The 24,999-nt window shown below is 41.4% G+C and overlaps 1 protein-coding gene across 3 annotated transcripts in view; it reads left to right on the top strand.

Moving 5' to 3' along the window:
• The first annotated feature begins 549 nt into the window (after nt 1–549).
• gps1 (G protein pathway suppressor 1) overlaps nt 550–24,999 on the top strand; it is a 32,585-nt gene continuing 8,135 nt past the window's right edge. The window contains exons 1-11 of one of the 3 annotated variants that reach the window (XM_060902129.1): nt 550–630; nt 10,685–10,777; nt 13,084–13,280; nt 15,339–15,503; nt 19,227–19,362; nt 19,492–19,569; nt 19,675–19,735; nt 21,380–21,465; nt 23,498–23,592; nt 23,738–23,843; nt 23,933–24,013. In XM_060902129.1, the coding sequence (XP_060758112.1) occupies nt 598–630; nt 10,685–10,777; nt 13,084–13,280; nt 15,339–15,503; nt 19,227–19,362; nt 19,492–19,569; nt 19,675–19,735; nt 21,380–21,465; nt 23,498–23,592; nt 23,738–23,843; nt 23,933–24,013 (1,131 nt within the window). In that variant the 5' untranslated portion in view covers nt 550–597. Of the gene's footprint in view, nt 631–7,386; nt 7,485–10,684; nt 10,778–13,083; nt 13,281–15,338; nt 15,504–19,226; nt 19,363–19,491; nt 19,570–19,674; nt 19,736–21,379; nt 21,466–23,497; nt 23,593–23,737; nt 23,844–23,932; nt 24,014–24,999 lie in introns of those variants that run through there. The other 2 variants (XM_060902127.1, XM_060902128.1) reach the window with 2 other exon arrangements.

Consider the following 24,999-nt stretch of genomic DNA (forward strand, 5'->3'; position numbering starts at 1 on the left):
CAGTCAGTTGGTCAATCAATTGGTCAGTCAGTCAATCGGTCAGTCAGTCAACCAATTGGTCAGTGAGATGGCCAGTCAGTTAATCAATTGGTCAATCAACTGACCAATCAGTCAATTACTCAAGTCAATGTAATCAGTCTGTTAGTCAATCAATATGCACATAAAATGGCACATGAAAGAAGCTACAGTCTCAATGAAATAAACAAATTAAAATATTTAAATGTAATTTACTTAAAGTACACAATTTCATAACCAATAAATATTAATTCATAAAGATCAATTACATTAGTTCACCATTATATTTATTTTAGAATAATAAAGCATTTATTCTTTCATCCCCTTTTTCCATTTTGTTTTCCTTTTTCAGGAAAAAAAAGCCAAAGGAAATAATTATTTTATTTTTCTACTTTTCTTTTCATTTTATTTTGGAAGCTGGTCAGTGAAAACATAAACACCAAGAGTTTGCAGCACACGCCTTAAAACGTCTACCCTCGCTCTCCTGACGTCATCACGCATGGCGCCGGGTTACGCGCACGTTCATGCCCCGGATGTGTTTGTGTGCTCTCGCTGCTGGTTTGTGCAGAGAAGCAGGAGGAGATGCCTCTGCCCGTGCAGGTCTTTAACTTTCAGGTAAAACTCTTTCGGATATTTTTAAAATGAGTTACTTTATATACATTAAAACAACCCGTGCTGATTTGTGAATGTAGAAGAGTTTAAACACCTGGTTTATGTATAATGATAAAATCATTTCAACTCGTCCTGCTTGGAGGCTTTCAGTGCAACAAACCGACCGTTTTTTGTGTGTTGCTAGCATTAGCTTTGGTCGTCATGCTAATGGCTAATTCTGCCCAGTGCGGGCCGCAGATCGGCGCGAGCTCTTAGCACGAGCTAGCTTCCTAGCTGTGTGTGCTGACGCTGTGGTGCCTGGCTGAAACGAAAATCTAATCTAACGTATTAAACACTAAGCGTGAATAGTGACACGGTTTTTAGTCCTCCATTGACTTGCTTTGAAGGTTACAGCAGTGTTAGCTAAGCTAATTTGCAGTTCATTCAAGTCCATTGCTAGTTAGCGAACCGCTTTGCTAACTGACTGATGAGTGTTGATGAATCTGGGGTTCCTTTTAGTACTTATTCAGCATTAGGGCTGCACTTTAAGGGAAGAATAATCACTCACTCCTTATCTAGTGCACTTGAATAAGGAGTTATCTGTAAAATCGGTTGAATTTTGAACCTCTCAAATAATCCATACATTACTTTTTTCTAAATTGAATATTATCACACATCTGTAAAGACAAAATTTATCCTGTGGGCATTTTAAAATATCATTGGGTTCATTTTTGTGGTCAGTCCACACACGTTATGGACACCTTAGTTTTTTATTTTATTGAAATTACCCTGTGTAGGTGCAGTGGTTAGTTTAGATGATTCAGAGAGAGATGCACACACTCGTATTCATGCAGTTATGTAATCACACGTAGAAGTTGTGTGTTGCTGTATGCCTCCAAAACTTGGACGTTTGAAGAAAGATGATGAGCGAAGACTGAAAGCTTTCAAGGTTACTTGATGTGAAGTGGTTCCTTTATGTGATGAATGAAGCAATCAGGTAGTGCGTGCACCTGGAAGATGATGTGACGACCATCATGAGGAGGAAAGTTCGGCTGTTTGGGCACGTGTGTAGAATGAAGGACGACTGATTTGTTGAGGATAATCGTGCTTGGTATGGTTGATGGAAGCAACCGAAAGGGGTGGCCTAGACGGGTTTGGATTGATGACATCACAGAATGGACAGACATGACCCTTCATCAGATGACGGAGACCGCACAAGATCGACAACGGTGGAGGGCAGTGGGCTGATTACATCAAAATCATTCATGTGGCATCAGCACACACAGTTCAAGGGCTTCACTTAATGTTCGCAAGGAAATTGACTCGAACCATCACTGCCTAAGAAACCTTTTTGGGTGTTCCAGCAGAACGGGTGTATTCACGTTAAAAGCAGATATGATATGAGGACCCTCCCTTTTGAGCTGGCAGGCTAGACCGATCCGATCTGAACAAATATGTAATGTCACGACGTGGATCTTAGGGCCGTGACAAAGACTGGAATGGATCTAAGGAAAGACGTTTGCAGAGAAAGAGAGACACACACACACAATGACTATTTAACAATTATTCACTGAGCCTGAGGTGGATAATTGTTTTTGTAAAAAGTACACAGGTGGTTATTTCCAATAAATCCTCTTCAAAAAATTTTCAATCTTCAAGAGCGGCATGTAAGTGTGATCACGGCGCAGTGCAGACTTGTCCCTTATCTATGCCGAGTCACATCAGATACTTGGTTTTGAAATCGATAAAATACTCCACCTCCCAACTCCACCGTATCTTTGAATAGTTTTAGACCAAACTTCGTAGCATCTTTAGTGCTTTTAGGAACAGCATTTTCTTTCTGAATTTGTAATTCTTTCTCACTTACGGCGACGAAGCAGTCGCCTGCTGTTTTGCCGAGTTGCTCGAGGTGATTATTGAGAAATAGTAGGAACTTCTCAACCAGTCAGCAGGCATGATTTTCTGTTTTCTGTAATCACGTGCATATTTGTACTAATAGTAAATAACCAAGGTGTAAGATCCCCTGCCTGAAAGCTGGTAGACAGGGCAGGGGTCGTCAGACTATATCACTATATATGTGTAAATGTGCTTGTAACACTAACGTCATCTTTCTAGGCGTATAGACCCCTTCGCATGTTTGTAAACAAACTGACCGTTGCTAGGATGCGCGCGCAGCCTGGACCCAGAAACAATGGCGCTGCCCATAGACCGGCATTATGAGCTGTCAGATTATGCCAAACAATTGTCGTTACAAGATCGAGAATGCTACATAAATAAGTTAACTCTAACAAGTGGACATCGCCTACCGGATCCGCATTTAATTAAAGAGTGGACGGATGATGTTAGTAAGTTCCCTCGTATACAATGGGCAGATATATACTCGTACCTTATTGACAAGACTTCAGTGTACACCCACGAAAAACTTCGTGCCTACAAGTCTTTAGACGCATATGATTATGTGCGGGCATGTACAACTTGATTAACAATGGGATATTCATTTTGTTTTAATCAAATCATGCCAGTGATGTGATGGCAATGTGGCTTTAGCTACAACAGCAAATACCAACACTAAACAGCAATTTGCAGGAGGTGATGGCATGAAAGGAATGATAGTGTAAAGAGTGCAGCTAAGAGAAATCAGAGCTGCGTAAAAAGCGAGAGGCAGAGAGCAGAAATGAAACTGAACGGGGCGGGAGCTAGGTTAGAGCAGTCAACGTAAGTTGGCATTTAGAGTGAGGGCACACAATTTTACCTTTCCACCCTTGCTTTAAAATTGTGATTTTCGGCATACACAAATAATGATGGCACAAAATCTGGACTGCTTGAGTCAAGCGAGACCTCTCCTACAAACAAAATTGCATGCAAAGCTAAGTTAACATGCTAACAATATTCATTACATTGTGTAACTATGACCCAGCTAATCAGACAAACGTTACCAAAGTATTTTGCTACATCAGTAAACGAAGACTAGAAAGAATAAAAAAGAAAGATTTAATAAATAGCCTGATCTTACCTGTGATGAAGTGGGCGCTGCAAACCTGCGCATTTTTGATAGTGCTTTCATCCCAGTCTACACGTTTGATGGCTTGTAGTCATAGACGTCGGCGTTTTTTTTTTTTTGGAATGGGTGAGATCCTGCTGGAATTCTGTACATTTTAACCCCATCACTGCTACGATTCTGACACCCGAAAACACAACAACTAGGCATCACTGAGTCTTTTTTGGGTCCAGGCTGCGCGCACAATTTCCGCTTACGTATGAATGACATTTACTGCGAAGGGGTCTATACTTGCCAATTATTTTCCCTCCATCAGTCCTAGAAGCCCATCTCTGTCCTGTTTTGTTTTAAGTGGAGCTTTATTCTCAGTACAGTGGCACAGACATGGTGTTCTCATACTGAGAAGAGCAACTCTTTTTTAGCATCACTGCTGCTTGTGAAACCGTCCACCTAAAGATACCAGCAGAAACTGACACTGATTAAGACCAGACAACTCGCATATCGATGATTACTGAGCACCGCTAAAGTGCGTTTGTAACAAACTGGACTAAATGTGCATGGTGTCTAAAACTCTGAGCAACAGCAACGCTGCTGTACATGATAGTGGCGCTCCTTACACACTTTGTGTAACGGTAATGCATCGACTTGATTTTTGATGACCTTGAATGAAAGATGTACCTGTACCATCACAGGGAACCTGACCATAAGCGGAAGGCAATGTGTCTCATAAACACAACCACTGGACAACGAAATTTGTATCTTTATTTCCATAAGATAGATGGGATTTTATCCAGCGCTTATTTTTAATTTGAGTTTTAAAAAATAATGTGGGATTATTTATTAACGCGTTTTACAGAAAATATTCACAATAGTTTCATATAAAACTAGTTAAAACAGTTATTAATCCACTCGCTTGTTGGACAGTTGACAGTTTCTGTCGTGTAAGGGTGATCGACGGATGTAATCGCAGGAAGAGTTTTGTTGAAAACATGCTAGCAAATAGATCCAAAATATAGACACAGGCTGTGGTGGAGTGAGGCACAGACAGGATAACCGAGAAAAATACAATACTCAGTCCAAAAACACAAACAGGGTCAAAACCAGAAAAGTGATGTAACATTAGACGCAGGGTACAGAGCATATACTTCACGAAGTCTGTGTCTTACTGAGAGTTCTTATATGTATGTGCTGTGACTGCACACTAATCAGGAACAGGTGCATGGGAATTAGTCCTAATGGTGCTGTCATCCTATCATTCTATTCAGGTTGATCTTGTGCCTTTGCAAATATTTTGCTTATACACTCATCAGGAGCTCCGCTGTTAGGCAGTGCTTATTTATATAATATATAAATTTTAGCAGAGATGCCTACTAGTACGGATTGGCCGTATTTTGTACGGAAAAGTTATGTAAATACGATGTTACGGCAAACAGTGTTATTCTGTACAAAATTATTATAAAGTCTTAAATTCCAGTGAGTTGTTTTTAAATGTCCAAGCAACTTTTTCAATCCATGCGCAATTCACGGCTAGGCTATTTATTTTTACGACAACCACACATGCTGTGTGTGACATGCGCAGATTCCGCACATGCTGTGTGTGACATGCGCAGATTCCGCACATGCTGTGTGTGACATGCGCAGATTCCGCACATTTGTTTGCGCTATTTTCGATACGGTAGAATGGCCGTGCATTACACCCAGTCAAAAGGGCAATGGATACGCGCACTGCAAACTGTGTAGAACTGACATTAACATCACTCGTGGTGGTCACGATGACTGCACGTGGCATGTCAACTACAAAAAAAAAACATATGGAGTATGCTGAAATGGCGAGTCAGGCGGAAAGTAAATCTGGGGGTATCCAGCAGTTTTTTACGAAATCTGTGGATGAAAAGACACGAAACGTGACCCGTGCTGAAGCGGTGATGGTTGACCTGTGCTTGGAGTTGAACTTGCCAATTAGTGCCATGAAATGTGAGTTAAACTTATTCAGTTTCTTTTTACATGTCTGATTTTTATTCACTGAAATATCAAACACTGGCTGTACTTCTTTAATTCAAAGTCTTTTCAGTGTTGCAAGTACAAATGTACATGTAGTCTGATCAAAAACAGAATTTTATGATTAGTGCTGTTGGGATTGTGGCAAAAAATTGATCATTCCACTGTTTTAAATACAATTATAAATGTCATTTTATTCAGTGTCTCTTCTGAAGCATTATGCTGAAGTATTTATATATTGGGACATTAAGATAACAATGTCGGACTCTCTTTGGTATGAAATAAGAAATTTTTTTTAAATTTTATTAGAATCCGTTAACAGGTGGAACATTTTGCCAGGCAATATAATATAATACTTTTGAGGAGTTACATTCAATACCAATGATTGGTAGTCAACCGTAATGTCTGCAAACAGGGAACACTATTGTATTTATAAAAATGTGATGTATTGTATGCTCTAGAAATTTGTTGAGTGGAAATTCAGTTGAGATGGCTGCTCGCGTTTTGTTTATTCAGTTCACACAACAGTTCTTTTTTAATAATTTAAATGTTAAACATATTGGTGTATATATACCTCTTTTATAATGGGAATGCGCATAAATTAATGTTACTGAAAGTCATTCCAAAATACTGAAAAATGTTTTAAAGAATACTGAAATTCAAAATTTGGGGTAGGCATCTCTGTTTTAGTACTCATACCAAAGTTCAGACGTTTTAGGATCGTGCTGTGAAAAGACACAAAAACATCAGATCGGTCTTCGGATCTGGAACAATTGGTTGCCAGTTGTCTGTGTTTATTAACGGGAAACTTGTTCGCCTGGTGTTTTTGCTCCCTGTATTACTGTGATACACAGAGATGATGTGATATTTAATAGTCAAAGGCATAGTACACGGTTATTGAGACTGATGTGTTTTATGACATCACCAAGTGAGATGCAAGGCATGTTTTAAAGGAACAGTCCACCGTACTTCCATAATGAAATATGCTCTTATCTGAATTGAGACGAGCTGCTCCGTACCTATCCGAGCTTTGCGCGACCTCCCAGTCAGTCAGACGCAGTCAGACGCGCTGTCACTCCTGTTAGCAATGTAGCTAGGCTCAGCATGGCCAATGGTATTTTTTGGGGCTGTAGTTAGATGCGACCAAACTCTTCCGCGTTTTTCTTGTTTACATAGGTTTATATGACCAGTGATATGAAACAAGTTCAGTTACACAAATTGAAACGTAGCGATTTTCTATGCTATGGAAAGTCCGCACTATAATGACAGGCGTACTAACACCTTCTGCGCGCTTCGGCAGCGCATTGATACAGAGCTCAGATATCAATGCGCTGCCGAAGCGCGCAGAAGGTGTTAGTACGCCTGTCATTATAGTGCGGACTTTCCATAGCATAGAAAATTGCTACATTTCAATTTGTGTAACTGAACTTGTTTCATATCACTGGTCATATAAACCTATGTAAACAGGAAAAACGCGGAAGAGTTTGGTCGCATCTAACTACAGCCCCAAAAAATACCATTGGCCATGCTGAGCCTAGCTACATTGCTAACAGGAGTGACAGCGCGTCTGACTGACTGGGAGGTCGCGCAAAGCTCGGAGAGGTACGGAGCAGCTCGTCTCAATTCAGATAAGAGCATATTTCATTATGGAAGTACGGTGGACTGTTCCTTTAAAGCTTGTACTGCAGCCTTTAATTTGTTTTTTCATGTGCTAGAGCCATGTATTGTGACGTGTGATTATTGTGACATCATTCCTCTCTAATGCACATAGCTGTGACTGCTTTGCTTCTTGCAGATGAGGTCAGGGTCAGGGTTGAGTGGAAGGACAGGAGCAGTGATAGTTCTGCGTCTTCCTCCGACACGCTCCTCACTAGTCCTGGAGGTAACACACACGAGCCTTTTCCACAGTCGCAGGGCGCGGCTGGATTCTGAGATGAACTTCTGAGTTCTTTTAAAGATCTCATCATGGACCAGGAGCACGCACAGGACAGATATCGAACACCTTCAGAGATTAAATTGCTATTAAAGAGATTCCTTAAAGTGTCTAGTGATAACAGGCACCGATTTAACATTTATATATTTTCTCAGTACTTGTATAAATTTTTTTTTTTATGTACAAAACTGTCATAAAGGGTAAAATGATCATTCTGATACGAGGACTAACATTGAGTTTGGCTCACCTTTTGTTCTCCAGGATGTACAGTGACGCTTGAAGGTTTGTAAACCCATTAGAATTTTCTAGATTTCTACATAAATAGGATCTAAAACATCAGGTTTTCGCACAAGTCCGAAAAGAGAACCTGGTTAAAGAAACGAGGCCAAAATATTGTACTTGGTTACTTATTTATTGAAGAAAATGCTCCATTATTACATTGTGAGTGGCAAAAGTATGTGAACCTTTGCTTTCAGGCCCCCTTGTGTAGTAACTGCAGCTATACATTTGTGGTGACTGTTGATTATTGGATTAAGGTCAGGACTTTGATTTGGCCATCCCAAAACATTAACTTCTTTAACCGCTGTTTAGTAGAACGACTTGTGTGCTTCGGGTCGTTGTCTTGCTGCATGACCCACTTTCTCTTGAGATTCTCTTGAGATACAGATGTCGTGACATTTTTCCTTTCGAATTCGTTGTTTCATCAGTGATACAAAGCCATCCTGGTCCAGATGCAGCAAAACAGGCCCAAATGATGATGCTACCACCACCATGTTTCACAGAACAGATGGTGTAAGATTGTTATGCTGGAATGCAGTGTTTTTTCCTTTCTCCAAATATAGCACATCTCATTTAAACCAAAATGTTCTATTTGGTCTCATCTGACCACAAAATGTTTCCAGTAGCTTTCTGGTTTTGCCACGTGATCTTTAGCAAACTTTAGTTGAACATAGAACAGAGAGAGCTTTCTCCTTGCAGTTTACTATGCACACTACTGCAGCCTACTGTGCACACTACTGTTGTTCAGGGTTCTCCTGATGGTGGACTCATGAACATTAACATTAGCCGATGTGAGCGGGGCCGCCTTTAGTTGCTGAGAAGTTACCCTGGGTTCCTTTGAGACCTCTAGGACTATCACACGCCTTGCTGTTGGAATGATCTTTGTTGGTCTCTCACTCCTGGGGAGTGGAACAGTGATGTGATGTGATGTTGAATTTCCTCCATCTGTCTGACCTGAGGATCGGTGGAGTCCAAATGCTTTGCAGATGATCTTGTGACCTTTTTTCCAGCTTTGTGAGAATCAACAACTCTCTTTCTGAGGTCCTTCTTTGTTTGTGGCGTGATGCGCTTCCACAAACGTGTTGTAAAGATCAGACTTGTTCTCGAAATAAACCATGGTGCCTGTTCAACACCTGATTGTCATCCATTGACTAAAAACACTGGAGTCTCCTTTCACCTTCAGATTAACTGAGATGTCTAGAGGTTCACGTACTTTTGCTACTCAATGATTTGGATCGTTTTTCTCATTTGTTGATTTGGGTTCTCGTCGTCTGCTTTTAGGACTCGTCTGAAAACCTGACGCTTGAGGTCATGTATGCAGAAATATAAAACATTCGAAAGGGTTCACAAACTTTCAAGCACTACTGTATGCTTAGCTCTTCAAAACAGTCATCAGTAGGCATGATATGATGACACTACGAGAAATATCCTGATACTGGCTATATGAGACATTAACCCATAAAAATAACATTTTAATATATTTAATTTGTACTTTTTTTAACGTGCGCTTTAAAGGAACAGTCCACCGTACTTCCATAATGAAATATGCTCTTATCTGAATTGAGACGAGCTGCTCCGTACCTATCCGAGCTTTGCGCGACCTCCCAGTCAGTCAGACGCAGTCAGACGCGCTGTCACTCCTGTTAGCAATGTAGCTAGGCTCAGTATGGCCAATGGTATTTTTTGGGGCTGTAGTTAGATGCGACCAAACTCTTCCGCGTTTTTCCTGTTTACATAGGTTTATATGACCAGTGATATGAAACAAGTTCAGTTACACAAATTGAAACGTAGCGATTTTCTATGCTATGGAAAGTCCGCACTATAATGACAGGCGTACTAACACCTTCTGCGCGCTTCGGCAGCGCATTAATACGGAGCTCGGATATCAATGCGCTGCCGAAGCGCGCAGAAGGTGTTAGTACGCCTGTCATTATAGTGCGCACTTTCCATAGCATAGAAAATCGCTACCTTTCAATTTTTTTAACTGAACTTTTCATATCACTGGTCATATAAACCTATGTAAACAAGAAAAACGCGGAAGAGTTTGGTCGCATCTAACTACAGCCCCAAAAAATACCGTTGGCCATACTGAGCCTAGCTACATTGCTAACAGGAGTGACAACGCGTCGGACTGCGTCTGACTAACTGGGAGGTCGCGCAAAGCTCGGAGAGGTACGGAGCAGCTCGTCTCAATTCAGGTAAGAGCATATTTCATTATGGAAATACGGTGGACTGTTCCTTTAATGTATAGTGATAAACCACTGCAACATCAATATGTTGTATTATGGAAAAAAAAGAGAATTTGACGATACAAATCAGGAAAACGATCAGCAGAACAAACGAAGTGCTTCGAAATTTGTTTTAGACGCGAGTGTGACTTAGATCAAGTGTAGCACACAGGCGTGGATCTTAACCCTACGTTTCAGATTTACATGAAATGCTCTTTGGATGGCTGTGTTATGGATTTGTTCTGAATTCTGGATCGTGTGGAAAAGCTGAGTAGTCTCTTACTCTCTGATTAGTGTAACTTCTAGATTTAACTGCCTCGAAGCAGGCTGACTTAAATTCCTATATGCAAACTTTGTGCTGTTTGGTGCTGCCACCTAGTGTGTAAGAAGAGGTAGAGCTCGTGGTGAATATTGAACAGATTTAACAAGCGATTGTTTGTGTATTTGATCCAAAGGACATACTTGTGTATTTTACAGTATAACTTGTTTAAACGTAAAGAGGTCGAGTGCTGTCTTGTTTTACGGTTAACAATGAGAGCAGCCATGGGTTGAGGAAAGTGTCCCGAGTTACAGAGACGATGATGTTAATGTGTGATGTTAAGTGTGTGACTCTGATCACACTGCTGTTTCGTTCTTGCACAGGGGTCGGTGGAGCCCATGCAGATCGATGCCGACCCTCAGGAAGACCAGCAGAATGCACCCGACACCAACTACGTTGTGGAGAATCCAACCCTGGTACGTGTCAAGTCCATTGAAAATAAATCTCATCACGGTGGGGAAAAATTTTAAGTACACTGTCATATGTTCTGCGATTGTGAGTTACTGAGGTTTACAAAACCCGGGTTTAAAATATTAAATTTTATTTTTTTTTTCACGGTCCAGTTTCCATCAAATCCTGTGCTCTGATTGGCTGGCGAGCGGGTCCGTATCCTACGATACGGACCTCTGGCGACTTGCTCGTTCGCAACAACAAACATCGTAGCAATTTTTGTCAGCATTTATTTTTGCATTTATTTTACAGTCATCACAGCGAAAGCGAGTTTTACTTCCCTGAGGAAGAAGAAATAAAAAAACATTTCAGGAGAAAGCTAAAAACCTGTAACTGTTGCTAACGCCGAGCAAAAACATGGCTGAATCCTGAATGACTCAATTTTGTATAAATCGGGGACTACATAGGTGGCAAAATGTAGTTTTTTTTTCCTGCCATGGAAGTGCACTTGTATACCGAGGAGGAAGCCATTTGCATTACAGCCGTGAATGAGGATTCAAAATGGCGGCTCGGCTCGGTTTTCCCTTTCAGGCGCTCTCGTTTTCTGTTAGAATTTGGTAAAGAAAAAATAAATATATTATTTACCAGCTGAAGGTCGGTCCATATGGTGAAATATCGTGACCTCAGCCTTGAATACTGACCTCGTCCCAGAACTTTCAAGACCTCGGTCACAGTATTTCACCATACGGACCTCCCAGCTGGTAAATAACATATATATTTTTCTGAATCTTGTGAAACGTTCTGTTTAACCTTGTTCTTGCTAGATTAGCAAGCCTGCAATGAGATCCAGTGATGTTTACTCTGATTATATTGTATTTTAATTTCAGGCCTGCAGTTTTTAACGTGTTCTGTGTCGGAGCGCCGTGTATAAATGTCCGAATATGCTTATGTGAGAATTATCGTTGACCTGCATGCCAAAGGTGCAGTTTCTTTTCTTGTCCCTGCTTACAGCCCTGCCCAACGCTTCCTGGAAACTCCGCCCTCTTTTCATTTTACATGCTCTCGATTCGCGTGCATCTCTTGATTTCTGCAAACTCGAACAGCGAATGTTTTGAATGTGTGATAAAATCTAGTAATAAGTTGCTGTCGGGCAGCATCACTCGGAACACCGCGCCATGGATCCACAAAGTGAGCACAGAAGCACCGCCGCACAGAGTGCCGGTATGTCCCAAACCACTTGCACAGCAAACACGATGCCATTGGGCAGCATCGCTCAGAACACCGCACCAAGCACAAAAGCACCGCCGCACTGGACAACTCCAATGGTAAAAAGAGTAACAAGTTCACCGCAGTCCATAGCGAGGAGCGCAGGCATCACCCACGGCAGTCCAAGGCCTGGAGGGAACCGACGCCAAAACTGGGTCTGGAGCTACACCACAACTGGCAAACAAAACACTCAAGCAAACTACACAAAATGGAGAAAAACGAAAAGCTCCAGTGAGACGCGACAGCCAAAACGCACATGGCGCACGCACTCGACCGGTAACGGAAACCAAAAATAGTGTGTTCGGCAAGTACGTATTCACGATCGCTTCACTATGTTCTATTAGGGACACCTCCAAAAAACAATCACCCAAAATATGAGAAGATTTTGACCCAGAAAGGTTAAATAGGTCTGGAACCAAGTGTCAGATTGAACACTTTACAAATGACGTTAACGCCGATGATGATTAGAAAGTAATTAAAGCGGTTCTTTTCATTGCAGATGCTCAGAAACGGCAAACTGTTTGTAAATTACATCCAGAAATTTTATTTATTTCAGTTTACTGTGCATTACTGCAGAAGCGCCTAAAATCCATCATCCCCTCGATGTCCATGTTTCCTGTTTACTCGGTTAATATTTTTATGCACTCCTCGACTCTTTTTAAACCTCAAGTAGTGGAAGTGGTTTCTTTTTTCCTTTTTTTTTATGCTATTGGTTCTTAACGATCGCATCATTATTGTGATATTTTAAAATAAAAAGTTGCTAGTTGTGAAAAATCAATATTGCACAAGCCTGTTGATGTTTATTCGAAACAGTGGGGTTGGGCAACCTCCTGGCAGCTGTTGTGCTTTATCAGAGCTCGATACACAGCCGGAATTACACCGTGACGCACCGAAAATGAGGTTTATGAAAACGAGCACGGTGTGTTCCTGGAATTACAGCGCCACAGGGAAAGAATGAGGTCTCCTGTTACTTTATCACTGTGCCAGTATGTGGTTGGTGGGTTTTTTTCCCCCCTTCTCTCTCTCTGTGTATCCGTGCCGTTTTAAGTTTTCGTTCTTCCTACAGGATCTGGAGCAGTACGCATCCAGCTACAGCGGGCTGATGAGGATCGAGCGGCTGCAGTTCATCGCCGATCACTGCCCCCAGTTACGCGTGGAAGCTCTGAAGATGGCCTTGTCTTTTGTCCAAAGAACATTTAACGTTGACGTTTACGAAGAGATCCATCGCAAGCTCACTGAAGCCACAAGGCAAGAGCAGCTCCTGTAAATTGTTTATAATTTCTTCTATTATGAAATATTGTTAAATGTTAATCATGTTTCGGGGAGGAGGGAAACAAGCTTGTTGTGACTTGTATTATAAATCTGATAAGAAAAGTCATGTTTTCTTATTATTTATTGTTTACAGTGGTGCTTTGTGCACCCTTTAGAATTTGTTTCTGCATAAATATAACCTAAAACATCATCAGATTTTCACACAAGTCCTAAAAGTAGATAAAGAGAACCCAGTTAAACAAATGAGACAAAAATATTATACTTGGTCATTTATTGAGGAAAATAATCCAATATTACATATCTGTGAGTGGCAAAAGTATGTGAAGCTTTGCTTTCAGTATCTGGTGTGACCCCCTTGTGCAGCAATAACTGCAACTAAACGTTTGCGGTAACTGTTGATCAGTCCTGCACACCGACTTGGAGGAATTTTAGCCCGTTCCTCCGTACAGAACAGCTTCAACTCTGGGATGTTGGTGGGTTTCCTCACATGAACTGCTCGCTTCAGGTCCTTCCACAACATTTCCATTGGATTAAGGTCAGGACTTTGACTTGGCCATTCCAAAACATTAACTTTATTCTTCTTTAACCATTCTTTGGTAGAACGACTTGTGTGCTTAGGGTCGTTGTCTTGCTGCATGACCCACCTTCTCTTGAGATTCAGTTCATGGACAGATGTCCTGACATTTTCCTTTAGAATTCGCTGGTATAATTCAGAATTCATTGTTCCATCAATGATGGCAAGCCGTCCTGGCCCAGATGCAGCAAAACAGGTCCAAACCATGATACTACCACCACCATGTTTCACAGTTGGGATAAGGTTCTTATGCTGGAATGCAGTGTTTTCCTTTCTCCAAACATAACACTTCTCATTTAAAACAAAAAGTTCTATTTTGGTCTCATCTGTCCACAAAACAGTTTTCCAACAGCCTTCTGGCTTGTCCACGTGATCTTTAGCAAACTGCAGACGAGCAGCAATGTTCTTTTTGGAGAGCAGTGGCTTTCTCCTTGCAACTCTGCCATGCACACCATTTGTTGTTCAGTGTTCTCCTGATGGTGGACTCATGAACATTAACATTAGCCAATGTGAGAGAGGCCTTCAGTTGCTTAGAAGTTACCCTGGGGTCCTTTGTGACCTCACCGACTATTACACGCCTTGCTCTTGGAGTGATCTTTGTTGGTCGACTACGCCTGGGGAGGGTAACAATGGTCTTGAATTTCCTCCATTTGTACACAATCTGTCTGACTGTGGATTGGTGGAGTCCAAACTCTTTAGAGATGGTTTTGTAACCTTTTCCAGCCTGATGAGCATCAACAACGCTTTTTCTGAGGTCCTCCGAAATCTCCTTTGTTCGTGCCATGATACACTTCCACAAACATGTGAAGATCAGACTTTGATAGATCCCTGTTCTTTAAATAAAACAGGGTGCCCACTCACACCTGATTGTCATCCCATTGATTGAAAACACCTGACTCTAATTTCACCTTCAAATTAACTGCTAATCCTAGAGGTTCACATACTTTTGCCACTCACAGATATGTAATATTGGATCGTTTTCCTCAGTAAATAAATGACCAAGTCTAATATTTTTGTCTCATTTGTTTAACTGAGTTCTCTTTATCTACTTTTAGGACTTGTGTGAAAATCTGATGTTGTTTTAGGTCATATGTATGCAGAAATATAGAAAATTCTAAAGGGTTCACAAACTTTCAAGCACCACTGTATGCATACTGATTGATTTGACTTTTTTTTTTTTTTGTCAAGTCTGAAAACTTTCTAATTTCCAAACAAACAAAAAAAGTGTTACATATTTTGGATGTTGTGGAATGTTGGGTTTTTATTTTCCTTCACAAAATGGATGCAGTTGAATCAAATCATTGTGTCACAGAGAGATGAAATAAGATTACAGTGTGGAATTTTATTCACAGGTCTAAAAGGCTGTTGTAAAAACATTTGAGTCAGAATTAATGTACTTCCCCCCCCCCCCCCCCCCCCCCCCCCCCCCCAGTTATTTGTATATACAAACGGGGTGTGTGGTTTTTTTCCCTCAGGGAAATGCAGGGAGTACCAGACGCTGTTCCTGAAGGAGCAGTGGAGCCTCCTCCCCTCGACACAGCCTGGGCCGAATCGACCCGGAAAAAAGCCCTGCTCAAACTGGAGAAACTCGACACCGACCTAAAGAACTACAAGGGAAACTCCATCAAAGAAAGTATCAGGTACTCTCTCTGGTTTTTATTTTTATTGTTGTTGACTGAAAGCAGCATGAAGTGAATAGTAGTAACTCTCAGCAGAGACTTTCTCCAGGCATTGTTTATACATTTATACATTTTTCCACCATCTTGGTGTTGAATTCCTGAATCTGATTAGTCGGATTAGAAGCTATGGGTTTTCTCTAATGCCGCTTTTCCACTACCAATGCGGCTGAGTTGGGCTGAGCCGTGCCGGGCTGAGTCGAGCTGAGCGAGGCTGTTGGAGTTGCATTTCGACTACAACCGCGCTGAACCGTGCTGGCTGGAAGTGGGTGGACACATTGGGTGGAGTTAGCGAAAGTGGGTGGACGTCACGTGATGTCGTTAGGCGGCGCAAACAGTGACATCAGTGACCTTTTAAGCGGTAGTCTCACGACCCGGATAGTAAACAATAAACATGGAGGACATGGAGTCGTTAGTGTTGCTGGTCTTGGTGCTGTGGCTTGTTGTCACCGACAACGCGGACAGATACTGGCAAGAGCGTATAGATGAGGCGAGGCGCATAAGGCTTCAGAAATTCTCGTAATTCATAATTCTTCCGGGTTTACGGTGTTTACAGATCCCAGCGTGCTCGCGGGGCGTGTGTGGGCATGTGAGGACACTCCTCCTCACCAATCAATGCACAGGGGAGTGTCTCCTCACGCCCCTAGCCCCACTCGGCTCGGTTTGGCTCGCTTCAGCCCCACTCCAAAACCGTGTGAGTTTTGGGTGCTGAGCAGGGCTGAAGCGAGCTGAGTCGTGCTGCTCTGAGGTAGTCGAAACGCGAGCCGTGTCGGGCTGAAGTGAGCTGAAAAAGGGTAGTGGAAAAGGGCCATAACTTTCTAGAACAGCAGCTCTTTCAGCAAATCACAGGTGTATATTAATGCACTCGTTCTAGTCAGCTGCGTCATTGTTTCTATAGTAACAGCCCATTCAGAGCGACTTGCATGTAGGACGCGTTGTATAATCTAAATCTAATCTTTTTTTTTTTTTCCAAACAAAGAAGAATGCTTAATCCTGGCATGCTGATGTTTTCTCTGAGGAAATGCTGAACATTTATGGAAAGAGTCTCCAGTATCGGTGCGATCAAGGACGCGTTATCCTAATGGGCTTCATGGGCAGCTGCCCAGGGCCTCAGCCACTAGGGGGCTTCGGAGGTAGCGAGATCGGAAAATATGAAACGATATTTTCAGAAGTTTTGATCATATTGATAACATTTTTGATGCATTTCGCCACCCGTAAGGAAGCCCACCTTGTCCCGTTGCATAAATTACCCGTCATTGTCAATATGATCACTGTCCACCATGTCTTCACACGCTACACCAGCTTGAGTTCAATGATTTAATTAATGACTTCGCTTTCCAGAAAAGTAGGAAAGTGCCCTTGTAAGTTGACCCATGGCTGTCAAACTGAATGCGCAAAGCTGTGCCACTGCTGTTTGGGACATTACGTGTGTGAAAGGATGAAATGTTTCACATAGCCTAACATTTTGAGATTTATTTCTGAGAAGCAAGATATTTTTCTTTCTTTATCGCTCTTTGTTTTCAGAAGTTAAAAGTCGCCTGGATTCCAAAATGAAAACGAACGGTTATATACCAAATGAATGTTCTTGTTCTGAATACTGTTCTTGACATGTTGTTCATTGACTCACTCATTCAAAGGCTTCTTGAGGCTAAACTTTAGTTAACCAGACTTGTTAACCGTGATGTCTGATGGATTTTTTTCACCATTGCTTTTTCTCAATTAAATAGGTGTTGATGGATATAAAGTTTTATCGTTCAATAGGCAGATTCTACCGTAACTGGATCCATTAACCACTTGCCCACAAAATAAGAAATTTTTCTTGTCCTTTTTTCAGTGAGGTAATATTTTCAAGATTGAAAATATGGTATTTGGATCTTTTAAAACAGCACACGTCATTTAAAAATACACTGAGTATATCAAAAGATTTTTAAAGAATAAAGTTCTATTTCTTTGACATATCTGACAGACATAACTCCCATTTTAAAAATCCCTTTCATTATCCCTGTTGCTATCGTCAGTGAATTTCTGTCAGATGACCTGACGATAGACTCAGCCATTATGGATCTTTGGTAGTTATCGTGTGGAAGCAGGCTTTATCATTTTTGGGTGTCAACAGATAGAGTTGAAATAGATTAACAGCGAAAAAACTATTTCGTTCACGAGAGAAGCCCAGAGTTATTTTAAAAAAATGCTGTCGTCAGTCTGTCAGTCAAATGCACCTGGCGATAGCAAAATTCAAGCCCTCGCCACGCACATGTTGACTGACGCAAAGAGGAAATTCTACTACACATGATTTTTGTGACAGCAGACATTTACTTCCGGGCAAGACTTGGAGTTCTGACAGCTAGATTTCATCAAATAAATCAAGGTAAGATTTTCTGTCAGCTATCCTGACGATAGAAACATTGAGAATATATTTGTGCATTCATATTTAAAATTTTCTGGAGGAAAACTATCGTAAGTTGAGAGAAATCAGAGCCACTTGTGACCCTTTTAGCCGACAGGCCATTTCAATGTGTTATTTCCCCACGAAAGTGACAGTCGTGTCTATCGTCACTGTTCTGACAATTATTGTTGATATTTCAATTTTGAAAATAAATTTTCTTATTTATTTCAATATTTTATTTTATTATTTGGTTCTAGTGATGAGGTATTTAATATTATTACTAAATTTGTCAGATTAATAATGTAAGAAACAGTTTTGTTGCTATTGTCATCTAGAGTGTCTGTCAGAATATGACGGTAGACGTTAGTTTGTCTGTCAGATTTTGATGATAGAAACCGATGTGTTTCTATTGTCGTTTAGCATGTCTGTCATGTCAGGCTTTTATTAATTAGTTACCAGGACTACTGTCCTAAAATTTACTGTGAATGTCCAAGACCCCAAATGCTACTAGAAAAACTTAATAGAATGATCAAAATAATCAATTCAGCAATTTAAGGAGATGGGACTTAACTGGCCTCTGTTATGGTAGAATCTGCCAATAGTATTTCTAATTGTGCCACTGTCATTATTTAAGTTTCTGTGTCTAGTTAGACAGGCACGTCTGAGGGGGTGAATTTGCTGAGCGCAGTTGACAACAGGCGGGGGGGGGGGGGTGTCTGCCCAGGGCCTCGGCAAGGGTTAATGCGGCCCTGTGTGCGATATACAAGAGATCTTGATTACTTAAGAGTCTCAAAAATGCTGATGAAACCTTGAACTTGGTTCTGCAGGAGAGATGTTTTTTCTTAGGTTGACTCGCCAAAATAAAGAGAACCGCAGTAGTCTATAAAGGAAGAACTGAAGGCGTGAATGACATTTTCCAGATCTTTAAACGATAAGATGTTTTTTATTTAGCAGTGGCTTGAAGTTTGGGGGAAAAAAAAAAAAAACTTTCAATGCTGAGTTTATTTGCTCGTCAAATTTTACAGCAGAGTCAAATCAACAGTCAGAACGAATCACAGTCCCTCAGTTGTTTTGGTAATCACTTTACATCTTATTCCCATAAAAGTTAGACACTACGCTCTCTCTAATTGCTCCTGTTCGTTTTTGCTCATCACACACTTGCCACTGCACATTCGCGTGTTTGCTCGGCGTATATTTTCATCCAGAGTAACTTCAGTCGAATGCCAGCACAGAAATGACCAGTTGGGTACTTGGTCTCCTTATGCGGTCATGCTAAACAAGAAGCGCTCTGATCTGTGTAGGAGGGGTCACGATGATCTCGGAGATCATTACCTGGACTGTGGTGACCTCAGCAACGCCCTGAAGTGTTACTCCCGAGCCAGAGACTACTGCACAAGCGCCAAGCACGTCATCAACATGTGTCTTAATGTAATCAAGGTGAGCCAAGATCTCTTAACGAGCTCTGTTTTGATGATAAAACCTTCATATTGAGAGTGAGAATTATTTATGTTTTTGAAAATGTGTGAATCGGTTTTCACGTTTGGGCATTGTCACTTTTCCTTACAGGTTAGCGTTTACCTCCAAAACTGGTCTCATGTACTTAGCTATGTCAGCAAGGCTGAATCCACTCCAGAGATAGCAGAGGTTGGTGAAAGCTGCCAGTCAGTTTGATTAGATTGGGTTGGATAAATAATGATAATGTGAAGGAGGTGCTGTAAAAAAAAAATATATTTTTCTTTTTCCTCACAGCAACGAGGGGAGAGAGATAGTCAAAACCAAGCTGTTCTCACCAAACTAAAATGTGCTGCAGGTACGTTGTTCTCATGTTTATACAGGACTGAGAAGTTGCAGTGTCAGTCGATTAAATTAACTCTGAAAGAACAAACCGTGAGCAATGATCCAAGCTATGAAAGAGTTAAATCAGATGATCCAGACCTCAGTGAAGCAGTTTAGAGCTGTTTCAGTGTGATATGACACACAACATTGATTTAGAATTATACAAAGAGTTTGTGTTAGGGTTACAAACCAAGCCTCTTTCACAAAGACTGACGGGCAAAGAAACCACACCTCAAGGACTGACACACACAGGCCACGCCTCTTTCACAAAGACTGACAGGCAAAGAAACACCTTCTCAAGGACTGACACAGGCCATGCCTCTTTCACAAAGACTGACAGGCAAAGAAACCACACCTCAAGGACTGACACACAGGCCACGCCTCTTTCACAAAGACTGACAGGCAAAGAAACCACACCTCAAGGACTCTCACACACAGGCCACGCCTCTTTCACAAAGACTGACAGGCAAAGAAACCACACCTCAAGGACCCTCACACAGGCCACGCCTCTTTCACCGACGCTGACTAAGGCAGGGGCCACGCCTCTTTCACAAAGACTGACAGGCAAAGAAACCACACCTCAAGGACTGACACACAGGCCACGCCTCTTTCACAAAGACTGACAGGCAAAGAAACCACACCTCAAGGACTCACACACAGGCCACGCCTCTTTCACAAAGACTGACAGGCAAAGAAACCACACCTCAAGGACTGACACACAGGCCACGCCTCTTTCACAAAGACTGACAGGCAAAGAAACCACACCTCAAGGACTCTCACACACAGGCCACGCCTCTTTCACAAAGACTGACAGGCAAAGAAACCACACCTCAAGGACTGAGACACACACAGGCCACGCCTCTTTCACAAAGACTGACAGGCAAAGAAACCACACCTCAAGGACTCTCTCACACAGGCCACACCTCTTTCACAAAGACTGACAGGCAAAGAAACCACACCTCAAGGACTCTCTCACACAGGCCACGCCTCTTTCACCGACGCTGACTAGGGCAGGGGCCACGCCTCTTTCACAAAGACTGACAGGCAAAGAAACCACACCTCAAGGACTCTCTCACACAGGCCACGCCTCTTTCACCACGCTGACTAGGGCAGGGGCCACGCCTCTTTCACAAAGACTGACGGGCAAAGAAACCACACCTCAAGGACTCTCTCACACAGGCCACGCCTCTTTCACTGACGCTGACTAGTACAGGGGCCACGCCTCTTTCACAAAGACTGACAGGCAAAGAAACCCCTTCTCAAGGACTGACACACAGGCCACGCCTCTTTCACAAAGACTGACAGGCAAAGAAACCACACCTCAAGGACTCTCACACACAGGCCACGCCTCTTTCACTGACTAGGACAGGGGCCACGCCTCTTTCACAAAGACTGACAGGCAAAGAAACCACACCTCAAGGACACACACACAGGCCACGCCTCTTTCACTGATGCTAACTAGGACAGGGGCCACGCCTCTTTCACAAAGACTGACAGGCAAAGAAACCATACCTCAAGGACTCTCTCACACAGGCCACGCCTCTTTCACTTACGCTGACTAGTTGATTTTTTTTTTTTTTTTTGCAGAGCTGTAATAAAATTTTCTTTCCCACGACAGGATTGGCAGAACTCGCCTCGAGAAAATATAAACCTGCTGCCAAGTGCTTCCTGCAGGCCTCTTTCGACCACTGCGACTTCCCAGAGGTTCGGCTTTTTTCTTAACTCTCCACACCCTGATAGAATGCTACAGCGCTGCACCATTTCACTGAGAGATGTTTCAATGAAAAAAAAAATTTTTTTTTTCCTATAAACAAAGTGTTAGTTTGAAAAATGATAATTATAGATTTGTGTTTTTTGAAAGAGCGTGAATTGTATTTTAATGTATTAGGAACATTTACAGATAATAATTATCAGAGCTTTACATAAACCCTAAACCTTATTTTTATTGCGAGGTTCAGTCTGGATTTCAGTTTTGAGCAGTACTGCAGACATATTCATTACATTTTAAATCATCTTAATGTGTCTGAGTAGTGTTTATTATACATTTTTGTAAATAATGAAATATTGAATTATGTATCAAATACTATTAAACCACATGGATAATAAGAAATCAGCTGAGAAGATAATGAACAAGATTAATAAAAATAGGTCTCTCTGACTAAACATGGTATGGATTCCCCCTCTTTTTTTTTTTTTTTTTTAAATGAGCCATGTAATAATAATTCTCGATCTGATCAGTTTAGTGAGTGATTATACCAGTCATTGCTATCCACGACCCACTAGAGAGCTAACGAGTCATAAAAATATAAGTGGGCTAAATTACTCTTCAGCTTTTTTGGGACATTACATAAATATGATCATCAGTGTCCTCCAGACGTGGTGTATTGTCGGTGGTGGTGCACATAAATACCATCTCATCCAGTGAGAACAGACACAGGCGCTTCTGATAGCTAGCCATAATTCCAGACACACTACCTCCTCAGCTGGTCTGTCAGTATCAAAATATAACTAACAAAACTTAAGAAACGTCAATATCAACACGCCGTGTTTCCTTTTTCAAAATAAAGGAATGTTCACGTATCCACAAGCACGATGGTATTTTACGAATGAAGATTACACTTAAGAGTGGATACGTCTTTAAAAATCACGAACGCTACAGGAAAAGCCGACAGCCGCCGCTGTGTGCTATAAAGGCTTAATAACCTTCATAAGTCCTTAAGAGGAGTAATAATAACAAGTTAAATTTATATAGCGCCTTTCAAGAAACCCAAGGACGCTTTACAATTATAGACAAAGAAAAAAATAAATTTAAAAAAGTTAAAAGTCCACCGAGTAGGGGTCAGGATGTAATTCCCGTGGTGTAGCAGCCACAGTCCCACCAAAAGGCGCACGAAAACGAGTCCCACATCTCCAGCATCGCCGCCGTGACGCCGTCAGCAACATCGCTCGAACACCACGCCATGGATCCACAAAGCGAGCACAGGAGCTCCACCACGCAGAGCGCTGGTGTGTCCCAAACCGCCTGCACAGCCGCTGCGACGCCACCGAGCAACATCGCTCGGAACATCACGCCAAGCATTAAAGCACAGAGCGCTGGACAACCACGAAGTAAAAGGGGAAGTCATGGCCTAATGGTTAGAGAAACAGCTTTGGGACCAAAAGGTTGCTGGTTCGATTCCCCAGACTAGCAGGATTGACTTAAGTGCCCTTGAGCAAGGCACCTAACCCCCAACCGCTCCGGCAAGAGTGGTGGCGTACCTTGTGTCTGATTAGCCAAAGAAAAACTGATGATGTGATCATCAGTTCGGGCATTGAACCCGACCAACTGAATTGAACGAAGTAAAATGAGCAACAGGCTCACTGCAGTCCACAGCTGGGAGCACAGGCATCGCCCGCGGCGAACCAAGGTCTGGAGGGAACCGACGCCCAAAACTGGGTCTGGAGCTACACCATAACCAGCGGACAAAACACTCAAACAAACATCAAACTACACAAACACACAGAAATAAATAAATGAAAATAGAAAAATTAAAAAATAAAAAAATAAAATAAAAAAAGCTCTGGTGAGAAGCGGCAGCCAGAACGCACACGACGTACTCTCAACCGGAAACGGGGGGGAAGAGTTAAGAGTAGTATTTTTGTGTTACTTTGGGAAACTAGTGGAAGTTCACCGGGTCTGGTGTTCTGTGAGCTGATACTTTTCTGTGCTCTGAAAGCTTTTCCTCTGCTCTTACAGCTTCTTTCCCCGAGTAACGTAGCAGTTTACGGAGGACTTTGTGCTTTGGCTACGTTCGATAGGCAGGAGCTGCAGCGTAATGTCATCTCTAGCAGGTATGGACATTTTTTTTTATATATTTTTTTTCTTAGCCATTATGTTTGCAATTTCAAAGCTTTGTTGTTTAGTCGCTTGAAGGTTAAACGTACTTAATTTTTTTAACCTGTATGTAACTATGCAGTTCATGATTTTCCTTTGCAGCTCCTTTAAGTTATTTTTAGAGTTGGAACCCCAAGTGCGTGATATTATCTTCAAGTTTTACGAGTCAAAGTACGCGTCCTGTCTGAAAATGCTGGATGAAATGAAGGTAAGTGTTTTGCTTGTTCTAATGTTACGGGAGTATGGACGTTACACTGAGTATACACGGCTGTTCATGACGGTGTTTTGTGTTTTTAGGACAATCTCCTTCTAGACATGTATCTGGCTCCACATGTAAGAACACTGTACACACAGATCAGGAACAGAGCCCTCATACAGGTAAGTAAAAAATAAATAAATGCACTGTTTAGACCCAGGCTGTGTAAATCTTAACCTGATAGTAAAGTCATCTGTTGTTAAATTAATCAATGATTCAGTTACATATAATGCGATTTTCTAATGTTTAATTAAAAACTGCAAATAATAAAATTATTTTAATAGTATATCAAAGAATAATTTAATCAGGTAAATAAAGTAAATGATTATTTTAATAAAAATATTATAAATTGGCAATAAGTACATTAAATAATTAGAAATTTCATTTATTTCTTTAACGCTGTCACTACTGCGTAACTTCATTTACAGACTGCTATATACACCATATAACAATTATTCACCAAGGGAAAGGTGAGCCTGAGGTGGTTAATTTTTAATATAAATAAAAAGGTGTTTTTTTTTTTTTTTTTTTTTTAAATTTCAATCTTCAAACGCAGCATGCAAATGTAAACTTTATCGGCGCAGATTTGTGTCACTTATCTACACTCCCAATTCCGCCTTATGTTGGAATAGTTTTAGACCAAACTTCATAGCATCTTTAGTGCTTTTAGGGAGAGCGTTTTCTTTCATCGTTTATAATTCTTCCTCACTTATGGCGACAAAGCGATTGGCCACCATTTTGCCAAGTTACTCAAGGTGATTATCAAGAAATAGTACATGCAAATTTCTCGACCAGTCAGCATGCGCAATTTCCTGTAATCACTTTCATTTTTCTACTTTTTTTTTAATATATATAAGAAATGCCGTTAACACTAACTGAGTTCAGTATAAAAACCAGTACACAATTTTAAAAGAAAATATAGTGAAGTGTGTGTGTGTGTGTGAGAGACAGACATTTTGGTACCGTTGTAAATGAGAGAAATTCTGCTTTGAGAATATGCAACACTTAAAGTGCTGATGACACGTTTTTGACATCTTTGGCGATGTTTTATAACATAAAAAGTAATTCCCGATGATCCATATATTAATTCACGAAGGCGCCTATTTTA

Source organism: Neoarius graeffei, chromosome 20, assembly GCF_027579695.1.
Source record: "Neoarius graeffei isolate fNeoGra1 chromosome 20, fNeoGra1.pri, whole genome shotgun sequence".
Taxonomy (NCBI): Eukaryota; Metazoa; Chordata; class Actinopteri; order Siluriformes; family Ariidae; genus Neoarius; species Neoarius graeffei.